The sequence below is a fragment of the Phaethon aethereus genome, assembly GCF_964289735.1.
Source record: "Phaethon aethereus genome assembly, chromosome: 1".
Classification (NCBI taxonomy): domain Eukaryota; kingdom Metazoa; phylum Chordata; class Aves; order Phaethontiformes; family Phaethontidae; genus Phaethon; species Phaethon aethereus.
In genome coordinates this window covers 134412488-134432137 of record NC_138575.1, presented here as the reverse complement: position 1 = coordinate 134432137, position 19650 = coordinate 134412488, and the positions used below count along the sequence as shown (strand labels likewise).

The 19650-nt window shown below is 44.6% G+C and overlaps 2 protein-coding genes across 3 annotated transcripts in view; both read right to left on the bottom strand.

Annotated features, from left to right (window-relative positions):
- The window catches only part of PHKA2 (phosphorylase kinase regulatory subunit alpha 2), a gene marked incomplete at both ends in the record, with an annotated part of 46863 nt that extends 33077 nt beyond the window's left edge, over positions 1-13786 (bottom strand). For both annotated transcript variants that reach the window (XM_081997279.1, XM_081997280.1), the window contains 10 exons: positions 1173-1295; positions 1853-1906; positions 2118-2264; positions 2589-2687; positions 4811-4891; positions 5476-5558; positions 6403-6571; positions 7117-7164; positions 8508-8666; positions 13709-13786. In XM_081997279.1, the coding sequence (XP_081853405.1) occupies positions 1173-1295; positions 1853-1906; positions 2118-2264; positions 2589-2687; positions 4811-4891; positions 5476-5558; positions 6403-6571; positions 7117-7164; positions 8508-8666; positions 13709-13786 (1041 nt within the window). The remainder of the gene's footprint in view (positions 1-1172; positions 1296-1852; positions 1907-2117; positions 2265-2588; positions 2688-4810; positions 4892-5475; positions 5559-6402; positions 6572-7116; positions 7165-8507; positions 8667-13708) is intronic.
- Positions 13787-17786: 4000 nt separating this feature from the next.
- Positions 17787-19650, bottom strand: part of ADGRG2 (adhesion G protein-coupled receptor G2) — a 53703-nt gene continuing 51839 nt past the window's right edge. Inside the window, exon 26 of the mRNA XM_082006144.1 lies at positions 17787-18084. Within this exon, the coding sequence (XP_081862270.1) occupies positions 17900-18084 (185 nt within the window). The 3' untranslated portion in view covers positions 17787-17899. The remainder of the gene's footprint in view (positions 18085-19650) is intronic.

Below are 19650 nucleotides of genomic sequence, written 5' to 3'. Positions count from 1 at the left end.
CTTTTTAACTCCTCAGGGTGCTTATTTTTCCTAAGAATTGCTGCCATTGCAACCACTTATTTGCAGCAGTAACTGGGGAAGACTAGACACTCACTTGAGCGCCTCAGTGACTCACCAGCTATGCTTAAACTGTGGGAACCAGGAGCAATTGCCTGGTCTGAGCATGCCCTAGCACAGCCCACCTGCACACCATAAAGGCAACCAGGTACATACCGTCCCAGATCATCCAACTAAATTCTAGAGACCGCTTTGTGGTGTTTTATACACGACTGAAGTTTCAGGAAACACTGAGTTTTTACCCCTCATGACATAATGTCATTTCTCCCTCCACCAGACTATTTTTACCGTGTTCGGGAAAGCAACTTACATTTCTAGTGTCAGTAAGTATTTCACTTGATTTACAACATCTGGTACAGAAAAAGGGTGTTTTTGGTCTGAAATGCCCCACCTTGCTTCTGATGCCATTTTATTTTTAAGGGGTTATGTTTAGCCATCTCCTGTCCCTCTATGTACTAGTCAATTTTAAATCACGTATCTTTTTGACTCCCTTCAAGCCACCAATCTACAGAAGTCTTGGTATGAATACATGTAGTCCTGGCTGCTTGTTGCTCTGTAATTCACCAATACTCTCCAGGTGCCACTATAACCTTTAGAGTGCCACCCCGACCACTGGATGCTTGACACAGTGAAGGCATGAAGTAACTTAGGGAATCATCAATTAACTTGAAAAATGAAATTAGTGAAAATGAAATAGCCAACCCCAAATCTCCCTGAATGTATGAAAGGACTCAAGGTACTACGCATCTTGTTCTCAGCAGCTAAGCCACAGAAACTGGAGGAAAAAGAAGCTGGTCTCATCCTGCAGTAATTGGAAAAGGGGCACCAAGGTTGGCAAAAAGACAAAATAAACCACGCTTAGCTCAATTTGACCATGTCTGCTAACAGAGCTACTCCACCTGGTAGACAGAGGGCAATGAAGCCCCCGTGTGCACAACACTGCAGCCTCTACCATATCACAAACTCCCTAGGAAGGTGAGATTGGCTGAAGACTACTCCCATCTTGCTGATGGGCTATCCAAGTGATACCCAAAACAAACATGGAGCAAAGCTACAAAATACTGTGGGTAAAATCGCTTTGCATTTCCATTGAAAGTAATTTCTTCTTTCCTTACCTGAATTTTGTCCTCATTAAATACTCCATCGATTAGGAAGTATGTCCAGAACACTGGCCACTCACATTCAATATTCTCAAAGAGCTTGAGCTCAGCAGGATCATAGTGCAGCCTGCTTGGATCCTAGAAATTCAATCATACTCATTTAGTCACAGTGCTAAATTAGTCACTCATATTTCAATCATAATGGTAGCCTGTTTTATACATGTAATTAAAACCGTGAAACCAATAAAAACACCAGAAATAGTTTCCATGCAGCCTCTTGACTTCTTTTTCCCATTCAGTCTCAAACTCATTTGATCGTTCCCCAGACAAATCAGCCTCTCCCAGTCTCAGAATTTAGGTGTCACCCAAATAATCTTGGCTCTGCCTTAGTTCAGAGATATTTTGGGATGCCTCAGAAACACTGCTTCCCCTTAGGCACTGTAAGTATATCTAAGGGTTCATTCCTTACAGAATTATGAATTAAGTTCTGTCCTTAATAATTGGTTTTCAAACCCTGAGTCTCCTTCAAATATGTGTTATTACTAGGGTGGATACCTGGATTACCTCCAAATCCACTAAGATGTCTTAACAGTGATACAGAATTTCACTCCTTCATGTAAGTAAGATAAAAAATGTCTGTAAAACCAGAGATAAAATTCTTCCTAACGTCTACTGAAAATATACACCAGAACTACCTCTCTGGGTGTCTTGTAACCATCTCGGAGAAAGCGACAGCAGCCATAGCGGCCCTGTAAAAACAAAATTATAGAAAACTTCACATACTGTTCTTCCCCACAGACTAATATCAGCACAAAAGTATATGCTGAGGCCTCTAAGCCTCTCTCCCACACACAGATGGACCACGTCTGGCAACCCTTGTTTAATTAGGATTTTTGGTTAAGAATGGAAGGTTCTGCTTCTCTTTCCCTCTGGAAAAAAAAAAATAAAGGAAATCCTTACCTGCAGTTTGGATATGATTTCACTCTTGGTCACATTAACAAGGTTTAGATCCTCCACTGCAAAAGCCGGGTAAGAAATAATGGAGAGAAGGCCAGCATCTATCTCCTTTGATGTGGATGCCCTTGGCAACATAGAGTATAGAATAGACTAAGCAAAACAGGAACAGAAAAGAGGGATGTTAAACAATTTACCTACTTCAAAAGACTATGTCAAGTGCAAATGGAATAGACTATACTATTTGCAAACTGACAGAGAACTCGCTGCGTAATTATTTTTGACTGAGTTAGTACAAGAACACTTCGCACCACTCACTTTCACATCATCTACCAGAAACCGGGGGAATAGCATAGTCTGAAGCCATCCTTACTATGTTCAAGTTCTTGGTTCCGTTAATCAACTTTTCATTAAAAAACAAAAGGGAGAAGGTGTTGGGTTTTCCCCTAGCAAAGGAAACAGAAGACTATTTTTTACCTGACAATGTTCTACTTCATCAGGAAGAACATGAATCACTGATTTGTGTCCTCCATGAGCTCCAAAAAGATCTAGTTCATCAATTGCTTCCAAAGCAGCCTTCAAAAAAACCCAAACAACAACCCAAAACTATTAAATACCTTTTAAGCCAAGTATACACCCTAGCATCTGCGCTTATCCTTTGAAGGAAATTATACAAGACAAAAGTTTTCTTCACAGACATTTTTCATCTTTAAAGGAAATCACGCCAATTATTTTAGAAAAAGTAAGTATTCTTCTCTTTCCACTAGTAGGATAAAGGACTGATGTGCTGGTGACCCCTCTTACAACTAAGGGCCATGCAAAGCAATGGAGAGCAGGGCTTCCACCGATAATATCTAAAGTACTTAGTAATAAATGCTTCTCCTGTACTATAGTCCAAAATAACCCCCACATTCAGTGGCCTTTCACTCCTCCTGCCTGAAGGGCTGTTCAAAGAGGAAGGCTTGTTCAAGGTGCCCCAGAATCAGCAGATGCCAGTGCCCAGAGAAGAGAGCATCACCATCTCTCTGATACTATCAGCTCCCAAGGGAGAGAGAAAGGAGTCGCCCGCTCTCTCCACAGCCAACCAAGGCACGGCATGCTCCACGTCAACTGGTGAATCACCACACCTCGCACCTCTTGACCATAGTGCATCTGCCTCGTGAAGACATTAGTAGCCCAACCACCGACTCCATTTGGGCACTCCTGCTTTAACCTGGCGGGATACAAAACCTGACTCTGAAGAAGCGGGGCGTGCGGCACTGCGCAGGGAACGCGGCAGGGAGAGCAAGCAGCGGACAGCCAGAGCCAGGACAGCAGAGCCGTCCCCTGAAATGCATATTCACAGGTAGCACTGAATGATGGTCCATGCCCAGTTTTTCCTGCAGCTTTACAGTAATGTCAATCTCTGACAAAGGAAGGATCGCACAGCACAGCTTGCCTTAATTCTCTGCAGAGGGGCAAGGGTATTTTTCTTCTTCCAACACAAACACGGGATAACGGGCTCTGCAGAGCCCCTCTCTCTAGCCAGGTGCTGGAGCAGCAGATAGACATTCCTGCTAGCAGCAGAAAGCCCCACTGAGGAACTGAGAGCCGGGACCATGGGCAGTCTTAATGATGCAGAGAAGGCTCCAAGATCTACTCAAAGGCACGCGCTCTGCGCGGTACTGCTGCCACGGGTAACCACACAAAGCAGATACGGGAGAGAAATGTTGAGAGGAAGAATTCTTGAGGCAGATTTAAAAAAACAGCATCTACCTCACCCTCTGCAGCAGGGCCTCCAGCGTGCACCCCCGTCCCCACCCCGAACAGCACTTTTATTGAACTCAGAGCCACAGAGAAGCAAAGCTGTGCAGCGAGTCCTGCAGATCGCCCTGACATCAGCGCGCCCAGAAGTCGTGCAGAGACCACAGCAACCCATGCCAGACTGTTCAGCACAAAAAATCTCATACTGGACAGCTAAAGGAATAACCTACCCCATGGAACTTGCCCCATCGCTATGCAAATGAACTGTGGCCAAGACCAGCAGCTTCTCCCTCTTGCAGCCACACCAGATCTTGGTAACTAATAAATCCTGCTGAAATGCAACTACATCTTTGACCTTAATGATACTTGGCTTCTGTCAGTCCCCCAGACACCATGTAAAAAAGTAGCCATCAAGTACACATTTACATTTATGGCCTTCTGAGCTTCATTTAGCATCTCCATGACCTCGTGCTATGGGGGAACCAAAATTATCCACTTTCTTTTAAGGATGTCTTTACTCATATTTCTCTGTAAATTACTTGTAAATTCTGGAAAACAGCAGAATAACAGTCTAAGAAATTATTCACATCTGACTTAACCTTACCATGAAAACTTCACATATAATACTGGGGCTGGAGAATTAAGAAAGAAGGACAGAAACCCTGAGGCCACTTTACGAGACTGCACCTCACTGAATCTATCAGGTTCATTGCTCAATTAATCTGGTACCCTTCTTGCAATCCCCGGAACAACTGTGCTGAAGTCCTTCAATGAAAGCCGTTATCACAAGGATTTTACACTGAAACATACTCACTCACACCCAAACAAAAATTCTTATACACTCAGTTAACTATCGCAGTGGCCAAGCAGACTACGCAAAGGAAGCTATGAGGTTTGTCAGAGCCCTTCAGCATGACAGAACAGCCACGAAGGAGGTTTCAGGAAGACATTCTCACTTTGGCCATCCCTACGGAGCTCGCGTTCAGTTCAGGGATGCCCTGGTTTGTCTTATCACCACGTTCCCAAATTCCATAATCCTGCAACAACATCATGAAGAAAAAATTGGCATGATTGTATACAAAAACAATGTTTTCCCCCCTTACCCCTCAGCAAAACCAGACCCCTGCATGAAATTAGTTTATTTGCCTCAAAAAAAAAAAAGGCTCCAAGTCTCCAAAGAGCTGTTTGAAGAGCAGCACATAAAAATACACCCCAGCAGGACCAGATCTACAGTCATGAATCACTGTCTTCACAGAACACCGAATGCCCTTTATGCTTCCCCCTGTGTCCCTGCAACTCGCCACTTTCCAAACTGTTTCTTAACACTTTGCTCTTTTTAGAAAGGCCCATAAGATTTTAATGAGACATCAGGAAATATTATTAATTATCAATAAAAAAACCCTATTACCATGACAGAGCAAGTATACCTCACCCAGGCAGCAGTAAATCCTCCATGGCCCTCCCACCATCTCCAAAGATGCTCCTCACAACGTAAAGAACTGACAGGTTCTGTTATCTTCTCATGGAAAAAGAAGTCCTTATTTTCCTTCTCCACCAATAAATAATTTTCCACCCACATCTGAGCAGTGTTCAGGCGATTTACATCTAAACAACTACTTACAGCAACTTTGTAGGCAGCTTCTATGTAAAAAACAAGATTCTGAATAAAGGTAACTTCATCAAGGGTGAAGATAATACGTAACCCTGATGGAAAGAAGGAATGGAGTAAGTAGACTGTATCAGAACTGAAATATTTGCTCTTCAGTGAGTTTCATGCTTTTGTTTATTTGCTACCAACTACTGCCCACTGAAGTCAATGGAAAAACTCATGCTGATTCAAAAAGATCAAGCAGCGAGCCTCAATACTTGCTGCTGATAACATACGTCAAATGCCACCAATACATACTGTTTCAAAGACCAAACAAAAACCAGCCCTGGGAAGGTGGTATTCAGACACAGTGGGTGCAAAGCAGAGACCTCTGAGCCAGCTCTGGCTCTTGAGAGCAGTGCATCCCAACTCCCACAGCTCCTCACCCCTCCGCCCACTTAGTGCTCTATCAAGGGACCACCAGGCAGCTGCTCTGCAGGGTTCAATTGCAAGGGGCTCTGAGGACAGAAAAACATGTAAGGAAACAAAGCCTTATCCTCGCAGGAGCAGTACAGTTGAGAAAAGCACAAAATAACAGAGCGCCAGCAAGAAGAGGAACACAGACGGCGCTAGTGGCACCTGACTCAATGTCGCCACTCACTGAAGAAACCTGGTTGTCCATTAGGACACCAAACAAACTCTTCAAACACAAAACTCTTCTCTGACATGACTCTGAGTATCTCATGTATTTGTATGCCAATAAACATTAAGGGAATGCCAGTTGCTATAAACACTAAATCCTAACTCACATTTCTTCTCCAGAGAAATATTACTTTCTTCTGTGTAATAATTATGCAAAGGTCTTTGAAGCTAGTTACAACTTTTTTTTTCCTTTTTAAATGAAAGCTAGAATAGAAAAAGAGTGCAACAATACTCAAGGCTAAAATATCTTCTGTTTACCCGATGCAGTCATCTGTGCCAAGAAGAGCAGGTAAAGGGAAGTTGCATCTACTTGTAGATGCCCCCACTGGTCATCTCCAACCACCGTCGCACAAGTTGCAGAGTTATACTTGGCATGTAGGCAGTCTTTGGTACTCTGTGTGCGTTTGAACTTCTCTACCTTTTCTACCTAAAAAACACCACAAATCTCAAATATGAAACATTTCAGAAGAAATTCTCCAAACTATTTCAGAATGAACAACTTTCCTTAGGTGAGGAGAAACTTGAGGTCTTAATTCCTGTTACCTCGCTTTACTTAATACCTTCTTTACTTAATACACTTCACTTAATACCTGTTATCTCAGTGTGTTTTGATTGATCAGAGTGCTTAAACACAACTCTTACCTTAATCTCCAGCTAAATCCACATCTCTTTGGGAAAGAATAAGATTAAATTACCTTGTTGAGTTCAGATCTTAGTTACAGGTATGCATCTTGGTGAAAATCAGTTTGCAAAGGCAAAACTGTGATTTTCTACAAGTACAATCTCAAAAAGGTGTGAGTAAGAGCAGAGGTTTGCTCAAGAGTTTTAAAAAGACCCCCCACATGACCATCTACTCACATGCAAAAAAAATCATTCTACAGAAAAGACACAAGAAATACATGCTTCGGATTAAATGTTTTGCAATTACAACACTACAACATGTACTAATTAAACTCATATCTACAACATTACCTGTCTCATCATGCACTGTAAGAGTCCTCGCATCAGCTTCACGACGTTCTGCGGGAACAAAACAGACCCGTGACACCCTCACATGGCCAGCCTCATCGGCTGTTACAAACAACATGCAAAAGAGAAAAAGTTCACGCCGCCTACTAACGTCCTGACAAAGGTAAAAAACATGCGTATGTGCCTGAAATGCTTTACATGCCTTTTTTTAATATACTGGTTGATTTTTATTCTCACATCCCTATACAGGAGAGCAAGTCTTTTCCCAAACGCCTTCTCTAACCAGTGGAACAACTCTCTGTGGTCCTTTTATCCAGCTAAGGAAGTAAGAGGAATGCTATGTCTTGTAAGAATAATAATGATGATGATGATGACTTCTAGAGTGACAGATCCAGAAAACACTGGTAAGTGACTGCAAGACGTTGACATGATTGGAGAACCTGTGGAGCTGCTTTTGCTCTTTACTCTGTACAACACAAAGCAGATGACTAAGAAAGGGCCTTTAGTGCATACAAAGAAAAGTGCGAGATTTTGCCTTAAATGAAGAAATCAACCACATCTTTTTATCCCAAAATTATTATATCCTCAAAATATGATCATGCAAACTGAGTCAAGGTTATTCTGTCACCACAGATCTCCCTGATTTGAGCAGTACACATCAGCATAAAATTTACTCCATGCCTTCAAAACAACAGCAGGACACTAACACCAACACTCCCTCGTTTCCCATTCAAGCCACCTCTACACTCTCATTTCTAATATCCACTTCCCCAGCTGCAGATTATAGAAATTAATTGTGAGAGTTACCTCCCCTTCCAATTCTCCAGCACGAGTCTTATCCGTTTGGAGATTGTTACCTTGTCTGGTTTGAACAAACATGTCTATACACCGTGTACGACTTCCATGAGATGACAAAAGCGCACATTTCAAAGATTGGTACTTTAATTGGCATGCTTCTCCTTACGGGAGGAATGGTCTAGCAGAAAAATTGCTACCCTGGGATCCCAGGGACCTAGGCTTGATTTTCTCCTCCATAATATACCTCATGAGGGATCTCAAGGTTTAATCAGAGGCTTGTAAGTCTGGGCATAAAATCTCTCAGAAGTCTCATTTTCAATGATTAGCCAACTGATGAAAGTTTGACTCCTACATGTTTTTGTTTGCTTATATTTTAATTCAGATGTTGGCCCCTCTGCCACCCGGTTCTCCAAATCCTGCTTGCCGGAAGGCAGCCAGGAACGCTGCACAGCACACACTGCCTGGATGCCGCCGTCATAGGAACAAGGCACGTGTTCTTGTTCTAGACGCAGCAGCAATGCGAATGCACCATTCAAAACCACGACCGTCTGACAAAAACAAACAGCATAACTGGTTTATGCTGAACTTTGACATACCTGCTCGAGCTCGTATGCTTTGGCCTTATCTTCATCCCGGTCCGCGTTCTTCCGATAAGCCATCCCCAGCCCCCACACAGCCAGGATGCTGTAGATGTTGTCCCGTACCCAAGCATCTTTATGGTCCGTACCGGCTGAAAGCAGCCCCGTAACTGGGTTCTAACCGCAGCAGAAGGAATAAAGAACAAACGTTACTACCTGAAATTCCAGCTATTAAGAAGCACCAGTTCTTTCTGTATCAAAGGGTAACAAAACAAAAGGGAGAGACAAAGATGATCTCACACTGATCGCACACTGTGGCTGCTCACAACTTCGCAACAGAAGTGAGGTCCCATCTTTCTTTCCCAAACTCACACAAGTGAAATACGAAATTCATTTGAACATGTCAGGATGTAAAGCTTATAGTGTCCAGCTGGGCATCCTCATCCACATAGGATTATTAGCTAAATCACTGAGTGAAATTTGAAATACGCTGAGGGAATGCAAATTTAAATTTTACACATTTGTAAGGAAAAGAGGGTACCGAGTTAACATTAGAAATTGAATCTGGGATCTATTCTTCTCTATGCAACTGATCTATGGCATAATATCGAGGAAGCAAAAAACCCACTACTTCCCTTCTAGGAAATTAAAAAAGTATTTCTACTTATTTACCTGCTTGGTTTATGACAGCTAAAGCACGAATGCATGCAAAGCCTTTTTATATCCTCCTTTGGAAAATGTACAGAAAGACAAATTCTGATGGTGTTGAAAACCAGCACTGTCTGAAAATCAGCACACTGAGTATTTTCCTGCATCCCAACTACTCCATTAATTGCATCATTAATTCCCATGACTTCACTATCATTAATTTTTAAGACTATCTTTCTCAGCTGTATGTTCTTCACTAACAAAAAAATGAGGTAGTGAGGCAGAAGGTCGATAAAGCGCTCAATCAAATCAAGCCTTCACAGAAAATTTCAGTGAACAAAGACCAGTTGCCAGAGCTGGTGTGACAAGGGGCAAAGACTACAGTAATAAAGATAAGTAAAATTAAAAAGAATACATACACCAATTTTTCATTTCTACCACACACTGGTTCACTCTGCTCCTTCCGTAGTTGTTTTTAAGAAAGAAGTTTGGAGGGGGAGTAGCTTCAATTACAATTTCCTGGGCTTTGCACGTGACAACTGAACACGACACGGGTGACAGCCTGACACACATGACTGAGCACAGTCAGTGCTATTGTTACGGCTTAAATACAGCAACGTCCAGTGGCTGGCTGAGAGTCGAGGCATGTAGTTCTCCTGAAACAGTCCCTCAGCACGGTCTTCACAAACCAAATAACAACCCAAGGACCAGCTACTCATCTGTTTGTTGGGGAAAATAGCACATATGAACCCAAAGGGCTTCAAAAAAATTCTTTCTAAACCTGGAAAGTCGAACCAAGGAGTAACGGAAGAACAGTGAGCAAGCAAAGAAAAGAGACCCCGCTCCCCGTTCAGCACTGCGCCCGCGTGACAGAAACCAGGATCTCAAAAGGCAGACCGTGGTATTTTCAGAGGGCACTTTGTTTCCCTCCGTCCCTCCCATGCAGCACAAGAAATGTCTATGTACCTGCAGCCTTGGCTTGCCAGAGATCGCCCTGCTGTCTGAGAAACGATCCTTCTGCTTTATTTTTCCCCACCCTCCGTGCTGGGCTGGCTGCCAGTTGCAAAGTAAAAATGCCTGCAGGTACCAAGATGGAAATCCCGGAGAAATGGCCCATGTGAGATTTTAGAAGACCATTCAGTCCCCTGGGAGGGACCTGCCTGCCTTCCAGAGGCCGCACTGAACACATCCAAGGGCAGCTCTCACTATTTCAGTGCCTTTGGCTCCTCTACGAGAAGGTCCCAGCTTTTGGGGTGCACTGGGGCTGGCTCTCATGGACAGACAACACGTTAATGTCTTTCCTCACACACATTCAGAATGTTGGCAGAACACCACAATATATTAACTAACATTTCCAGTGGTTTGGGGTTTTTTTTAGAAAGTGCTTACTCTTAAAAATTACAATTATTTTCTTCTGTTACCTGCTGACACCGTATGAAATGTATAGCCCTTACAAGGTGTTAAAGAACCCAAAGAAACACTAAGTGTGCTTAACCCCAAAGATGTCAAAGGGATTTTAGCTCAGCTAGTACTTTAAAACATTATGTCCACACAGTGATCGCTAATTGGACTAGCAGGTCTCATCCTGCAAATCACACTGGACATACAGATTGACAGAGCAAAGAATTTTACCAGCACCCACGGGCTCTGTGAGCTGAGAGCACCGCAACAGAAAGCTGATTGCTGGACTAAGACTTTAAACTGTTATATCATGTCCAATCTTATTTTTAAGTCTATCTGTTAGTCTGGAGACAAAAAAAAACCAAAACACAACACCGGTTCCTACAGGGGACCAGACACTAACAAGCGCTTCAGCAATACAGGCACAAAACTAGCGGGGTTCTAACCAGAGCAGCAATACAATTAGGCCCACATTTAGCATCTTGCTGAAAATCTATTTAATTTGCATCTGTCTCATTGATCTGTCAGATGAAAACCGATGTAAGCTCCAGAAAAGTCTGCAGATAGATTGTTTGCGCGAAACCGGACGTAACACAGTTGTGGTCACCCATAAATGTATGCCAGATATGCTTTCCTTATATCAGCTCCATATGCTGTTCTCTTATAGTACCCTAGCAATACTTCAAATGTACAGAGACGTTAAGTTTTGCTATTTTATGGACAGATCTTAAGATTCACATTTTTTCTTACCTCATTCAAATTAACAGATGTAATAAGCAGCTGAGAGCAGCTTTCTGGTGATGCTCTTCAGTGCTTGCTCAGCTACAGCATTGAAGCATCCCTTCGGCCCCTGTCCCCAGGCACACGTGCAATAGCTGGCAGACCCCACACCACAGCAGGCTGGTATAATCGACGCAAGGGCACGAGACAGGAGCCAGCAGTTTGGTCTTAGCTTCCTTGTATAACCTTGAACAGGATTGTACCTATGCATGTACCGTGCATGCTGCGAGGACTCATCAGCAGAATGCAATGCTTGCAAAACAAGAAAAAGTTTGCTACGGATCCAAATCTGCAAGATGCCGCAAACGTAAAACTGTCAACCCTGGTGAGGGGTCCAGACCTGTGCTTTGAATGCATGTCTGCCTGGTAGCATGTATATTCTGAATTAAAATTTGCCTCTAAAATAATGTTGATTTTGAGTGACAGGAATGAACACGAGATCAATTACTGCTACTGAGAAACCCAACCCCTCGCGTACTAAACACCTTTTAACGAAGCAAAATGTTCCTGAGCGCACTACACATTCTCCTTGCTGCATCCTTATGAGAGCGAGCTCATTGCTGCCCTCCGTCAGAGCGTGCCAGCTGATGTGCCAAGCCTGCACATCTGGCACGCTTGTGGATGCGAGGCACGAGGTCACAGTCACACATCACCCCCGTGCTGAGTGGCGCCACCTCAGAAGCATCTTAAATGCCTCCTGGCTCTTCTGCCAGGCTGCTCCTGGGCAAAAGATGGCTTAAACTCCCCTCCCCGTCTCCGTCCTGAAAGGCTCCAGGAAGCACCAGCAGCAGTGAAACAGGAGCCCAGCCCAGCCCGCCATGGGCTGTTCTGCTCCCAAGCAAGACAGGGCTGCACATGGCCCAAAGGCAACCATCCTAACTTGCCCAAGTAAGCACTGCATCTCTTCACCCAACTGAGCAGGATATTTTCAATCTATTGCAGTGGAAAACAATGAAGAGCATAGATATAGAAAATTAATCTAGAAACCTGCCTTGCCGCATCTCTCTGGGCCCTCTTGTGATATCATTGTCCCTCTGCCTTGCTGCTAGCCTGTGACTTGCTTTCCACACACAGAAGAAAACTTATTTATCTCCTTCCCCCGCCCCTGAGCTCTCCCCAGCATTGAGAACTTAGTGGAAAAGGCAGCACTCAGTCATGAACATGCATCCAAGCACTGTAAATAGCAATTACAAAATTCTGGGTCACTGGTACAAACTCCCATATTACCATTAAAGTTATCCTTTTGCTTATTGTTAACTATTAGTATCATTAAGGTGCAGCTTTCATGGGGCATGTTTGATCTCTGGATCTCAGAGGCTCCATCTCTCCTCTAATGGAGGCTGTTATCAGCATTCTCATCCAATAAACATGGAAATCAAGACAGGCACTGGAAGCCAAAGTGACTCGCCCAAGGTTATCCCACGGATAAATGGCAGACAGCGGAGCACAACTCAAAGCATCTCCTGCATCCCAGCACAGCGAGCGAGCAAAATTATCTTCTCACACCACTTACACCACTGCATTTGTTTCTGATGAATTTACAATAATCAGTACACAAACATTAACGAACATGTGTCTGGACCCTGCACCCGCAAGGTCAGTGACAAAGACCCTGACCGGCCCCAGCGGACGTGGGGCCTAGCCTCTTCTTTCACTGCCTTCCAGTTTCTTGTAACTCTCAGCAAGTAAGTCTATTTGGGAACTGATTTGTACAAAAAAAACCCCACCAAAACCCTCTTGGTCTCACCTTGATGCACTGGCCTGTTTTAACCGCAGCCCGACACCGCAGGGCGCACTGCGAGGCCCCGGGGCCCGCCCGGGCGAAGCCAGCACGTAACAAGGCCAGCACCGAGGCCAAGGCTGCGCCGGCGGCGGCCGGGACCGGGACCGGGACCGGGACCCTCTCGGGCGGGCACGGCTGCACGCTCGCCGCGAGCCCCGCTCTCTGCCGGACTCACACCGAGCTGGTGCTGACTGACAGATCTCAGAGGCCCTGCTGGGGAGCTCCACGTTACTGGGACTTCATAGTGTTACGGACGTGTATATATATACGTACATATATACAGTGTTACAGCGGGTGTGTGTGCGTCATATGAGCACCAACGCATTCTAGAGGCGGCCCTATTGTCTGCAAGCTCAGACTCGCTGTATTTCTCTTCCAACGTGGGTTTTTATGAGCGGCGAGCGAGCACCCCCGCGCCCCTCCTCAGGCGGCGGCAGGAGGCGGCAGGGAAGGGCGCCGATGCGCCGGGGAGCGGAGATGTTTTCTTCCTCCGTGCCCGACCCACCTGCGGTGACCGGCCCCGGCGGCCCCCCGCGCCCCGGCCAGCCCCACGGCGCCGGGCTTCCCCAGCCCCGGCCAGGCGTCCCGCGGCGGCGGCTGCCCTCACCTGGTGGCAGAGGATGGTCCGCTGGACCAGGCGGGCGTAGCCGTCCAGGCGCACCCCCGAGTTGCTGCGGCTCCTCATCGTTCCACGGCCGGCCGGCCCGGCCGCGGCCCCGCGCCTCCCGCCTCAGCCGGCCCGGCTGCCGAACCGGCTGCCAGACCCGTCCCCTCCCACCCGGCCGCGATCGGCGCGGCGGCAACCCGGAGATGATGATGGCGGCGGCGACGGCGACCTCCTCCGCCCCCGCCGGCCTGCGCGGCGGGCGGTGCGCCAGCCCGCCCTCCCGCCGGCGAGGCGGGGCGGGGAGCGGAACACGACCTCCTCCTTCCCTCCCTGCGGCCGGGCGAGCCGGGGGCGGGAGCGGGCCAGGGCGGGCGGGCTCGGCCGCGGAGCCGTGAGGCGGAGGCGAGCGAGGCTGCGGAGCGCCGGCCAGCAGGGGCGCTTCCGTGCGGGTGGGGTGTGTGAACTCCCAAATCCGGCAGTTCTGAAGAAGCAGGAGAAGGGCGAGCGTCAGGGGCGGCAGCACGGCAGCCCGCGGGAGCAAAGGCAAGGCCGAGCAGCCTGAGCCGTAGGGCGGCGAGTGACAACAGTCAGGCTAAATTGTCAGAAATAAAGTCGATTTTGTACATCCTCTTCCAAAGTTCGTAAAGATAAAATGCAAAAGGCCAGAACATGTGTTGGAAGCCTTTTTTTCTTCAGCCTTAAAAAACACTGCTTTGAGATCTGATAGAACAAAAGGCAAAAGACGGCAAGACTTCACTAGATGCCTTCACGGCCCGGCCGTGGCCTCCCAGCTTGGGAAAGAAACGAGATGTAGAGGTCTCCGGCAGAAAGGAACCTCCTGCGCCTGCAGGCGCTCACTGCGGGCCTCATAGCGGCCTGCACTTCTGACCTGCTTTGCCCTTGCGGGACTTGTGCTTTTACCCTGTGGTTCCCTGACATGGACGGGATGGGAGTGAGCTGAGAGGGAAGTCAGACAAAGAGAACCAAGACGTAGAAACTTGACAAAGACTTAAAAGAAAAAGTCACGTGTTGCACACGGTTGCAAAACCTCCAGCAAGTTCCCTCTGTGCTCCTGATGGCAAGCAGAAAAGCGACGGTAGGTGTGGATGGCACTGAAGGGCACACAGGATGTTGCAGGGCAGCTGGAGGTGTGGGATCCACTCAGACTCCAGAAAGGAATTTTTTTTTTGTCTTTTTTTTTTTCTCACGTGAAATGACAACATTAACAGGGTTAATTTTGTAATTTTTTTTTTTCCTGTGCTTACTTCACTGACTGTGTAACTGGCAGCCATGGCTGAGAAAACAGTCTTAGAAAGGAGACCTGTTCGGTCAGCAGTGACAGCATTTCTGTAGGTGCTGCACAGGAGGAAGGGGATGGGGCGCTTCCCAGAGGTTCATTAACTCCATCAGGCAGAGCCCTGCAGGCTGTGCAGTCCCAGGACAGGGAGCAGTTCACTCTCCCCTAAACCCCACACCGGATCCCTGCCTTTATGGAGAAGACTGCGTGCGCTTGGGGAACAGGCTTGCTGAGCAAGGTGGTGCCAGCTGGTGTTTATCTAGGAGTAAGCTTAAAGCCTCCTTATGGACATCCCCGAGTCAGGTCTGTGGCCACAAATTCAGGCACAGAATGTGACTTTGTGCTCTCGGAAGGGGTTGCGGCTTCCGTCGAGCTCTGGGCTGCCACAGCTAGGCTGCTAGCAGTGCGCAAGAGAGCGAGTGCCAAAAGGACACGATGACACCGAACGTGCAAATGCTCTTTCAGCTTAGTTTAGTGATGGTAACTATTCACTGAGCTAAAATAATGCGCTGCTGTGGCTGCAAAATTTTACTACAATATTTGTGTGCTTTTAAGTGTCAAAATCAGAAAAGACTCCCCACGCCCAGGAATGTATCAAATAAAAATGATTAAAAGAATCCTAACAGATGCTAGTGTGCAAAAATAAAAAAGGAAGACTCCAAGCAGGTCAGTGACAGTGGAATGTGCTTTTTCGTGTGGGAATGTAATTACTGAAGCCAAACTCAGCTCTGTGCTTTTGCTCAGAGCATTCTTGTGGAAGAGCTTCATCATACTTGAGGGCAATCATCGGCCGCACAGACTTCTGTCAGGGTTTTCTCTGCTAAAAACCAGATCTGCTAGAACCGTGAAAGGTAAAATATGTGGAAGACAATAAATGTAAGGGCTAGGTCAGCATCTTCTCCAAGAGTTTGGAGCTCATGTAATCTGAAGAATTGTAACACAGCCCAGTATAATGACACATTTATCTAAAAGACAAAGCTTATACATTTTATGTGTTGTACTTGCTGTAAATTTATTATTTTTTCTACAGTTGAAAATATAAATACAGGAATATTAAATAAATTTACAAGAAACGGTGCAAAGGCAATTAGCCAAATAGTTAAAGCATTCACAGAAATGCATTCCAGCTACTAGCATTCCAGTACCGTCTTTTATTAACATGCAGTTAAAACCTTGTGGATAAACACAACAAATACTTTAAATTCTCACTTCAAAAGCAAATTCAGAGTAGTCTTGGACACAGGTGGCCAAAAGAACCCATGTGTCGCATATAGAACCACAAGAGGGTTTTAAGCACTGAAGAGGTTCAATTGCAGAACTACAAGAGAGCCCCAGATAGGAGGCATGTAGCTGATGCTTTTTGGGGAGAAGAGTGTTTCCCGCGCTCCCTGCCGAGTCCTCTGGGAAAGTAAAGCCCTTGCACCCCTCCAGCATGCATCTGAATTAAAAAAAAAAAAAAACGCACCACAGGGTTGGGCACTCCACAGCGTGGCACCAGTTTGTTCTAGCTTTTGTTCCAGGAGCATCCACCCTTTGCCCAAGAACACCAGGAAAAAAAGTAACGGCCACAGCTACACACCTGTGTGAGGAAGAAGAGGCACAACCAGGGCTCGCACTTACTGCTGATCAGGAAGACTCTTCACAACATTAGATGGGCTTTATTTTCTTTCAGCTGTTGTGCACGAAGAGCCAAAATCCCACTTGTTCAGACAAGTATGGCAAAGGGAATGAAATTTTGCGTCAGGAGTTACTGACCTAGGGCCTCAGGATCTGGCTTACCAGCCAAGGGCCAAAGTACAAGCAGACATACTCATCAGAATAGCTCAAGAGCTACCCCTTAAAAAACAGCCACACAATGAAACAAACAATTTCCCAGCTGCTAAATACTGCAGCTAGGATTTATTCTCTGTATTTTTTCTTCACAAATAACACTTCTCTACTTTCCTTTAGCATTGCAAATGAGACATGGCAGTGTGTTTAATCTCTGGATCCACCACTTGAGAAAATATTGACCTTGCTGAAATCAACAGCAAAAGCTCCCATTGACTTACTCAAGCCACTAACATAACTTAGTTGTATTTAATATCCTGCTGACAACTTTGTCACTCCCTCATTCATATGAGTACTCTACTTTGATGATACCCAATTTCTATCCCTCTGTGGTGTACTAAAGGTTCAAGACCAACAGTGTTTGTATTTACAGTCCTGTACCCAGTGAATGTTTAAACCACTGTAAGTGATTTCACTTGCTGAACAAATTAACTTCTGTACCATTCTATGTTAAAGTTAATTACTTCGATTAAAGACAAATGCAAACTTACAATAAAAGTTAAAACAAAATACCAATTATTTTCCTATAGATAGGAATATTTAAATTAATATTACAAGAAATAAATATAAAAGTATCATTACAATGCTTAAAGGCTGATATTTTTCTGCTTATGTACATCACTATAGAGTTTGCTACTACAACATATGAAGTTGAAGACAGTGTAGCTAATGTTTTTAAAGGTAACTTCATTTGTACGCACGAGTTTTAACTTCTTACATTTAACAATACTACTCTGCATTACACCCAGATAAACTGAGTTGTAATGAAAAAAGTCGAAATAGAACTTTCCTTTAAATGTAAAAAAACTCAAAAAAAAACCTCTAATGAAGACTCAAAATGGAAATGTGCCAGCTGTAATTTGACATCCAAGATACTGTGTCAAAATAGTAGCTTCCTTTTTTTTTTTTTAAATAATTGTCCTTGTCAATCCATTGCATGGCTCCCTTGAAGATCCAGTACCATATATTAAATAAAATCAGTTCTTGGTCTGCTCACATTATGTAAAACTGTTAAAGTAAATCTCTACTTCACACTGTAAAATAATGTGCTGTTTAAAAGGAAATCACATTTTCTCAATAAAAGTTAGGCTTCCCCTCTTTGAAGTCCTTCTGAGTGAGATACGGCTTTTTTGGCTGCCTGTATCATCCTTTTCTTGAAAAACAAGTTGTTTGCCTGAAAAGTTGTGGAGACACACATCACCATTCTGTACACTGAAAGAAACACCATTCTTCTCACTGGAAAGATGACCTGTTGAAACAAAAAAAGTGAATCCCTTATCAGAAAGGTTCAGACTCAAGTCTCCCATGCTTTTTCAGCCACTGTAGGGAGTCCATGCACTCTTGTTTTATCCCTGCAACAATTTCAATATGTTCATTTTTCTGTACATATTCTGTATGTATTTTCCTGTGTGAAATCAATAAGAGATTTGAGAGTTATTAATACATTTACACACAATAGGATGCCATATTTTAAGCAGCAAAGGCCACAATTCTCAGAATGTAGACTTTGACTTGGAATAAATATCACTACATAAGATGCAAAATACTTCTCATTCTAGTTTTGCTTTAACAAGTTAAGTTTAAAAGGTTTCGCAGGTTTGCCATGCATCTGAAACAAGAAAGTGTTTGAGGAAACAAGGGTATTTTTTCCTTTGAAAGGCACTCAACTTGCAGCATTTATTTCTGGAGGACAATCAGAACATATCCTAGGTCCAATCATGGGTCTAAGCCATATTGAGACTGAGACTCTTAGGCATTTAGGTGAATCTACAATGAACACACACAATACCACTGCTGACTGCAGCCTATTAATGAAATGCTACACAAATGTTCAATTCACTGGATAGAATCTCTTACCTCTATGCATCACGTTCTAGATAATTTTGACGAGAATTAGCATTTTTTTATTGTAAGTATTTCTGCAAATGCTTCTGGCTGGATTTTTAAAAATTTTTTTTTGCACAGCAGTCAAATTTAAAAGATCTGCCAGGATCCTGATATCACATGTATCATATCAGGAGGAGTAAATTATAAGGAATACGATGATGGGGAAACAAAACCAGAACTAGTATTTCTTTTGGGAGGGGATACTTCTGTTAAACATTGAGAACTGAGTTCACAAGCACAGATGCAGAGCTGTCATTTATCATTTATACTAGAAACAGAATAAAAACCATAAAACATCCAAGTTTGCTATTTGTGTTAATATTCACAACATCTCATATAACAAACATCATCACAATTCAGTAGATTTCAGTAAATCTACTGAAAAGACACAACAAGAAAAGACACAACAGACACACACAAGGTCGAAACTACTTGCAGTATATGCTTTTAGGAGGAGGAAAAACACTGGTGAGAAACCTCTAGGCAGTGAAAAAATGACTCTGTTACAGGGATCAAAATCTGATCCTCTCTAGTACGCCTGGAATCAGTCCATCTAATACCTCAAACATCCTGGAGCAGAATCCTGCTTTGGCTCTATCCTCCCCTTTCACTCTCACACTACCTCATGCTTCTGAACCTTTCTAGAATGGGCAGGACCACATTACAGGATGCTCTTCAACTATTTCTTGTTGGGGTCACCAGAGGAAGTATTTGGTGATATCCCTCCTCTGCACTTAATCCCTCCTGCAGAAAGGATTCTGCTGCTTGAGTGACTGGGCTGGACTGCCCTTCTCTATTCTGCTCAGGCCAGGGTTCCCAAGCACACAGGTTTCATATCGCTGTACCCAAATGCTTCCTCTTGAAACTCCTTCCCTTCAGGCAGACTGCATACCTTTCAGCAGTTATCCTACTGATTCAAGCAGATGTC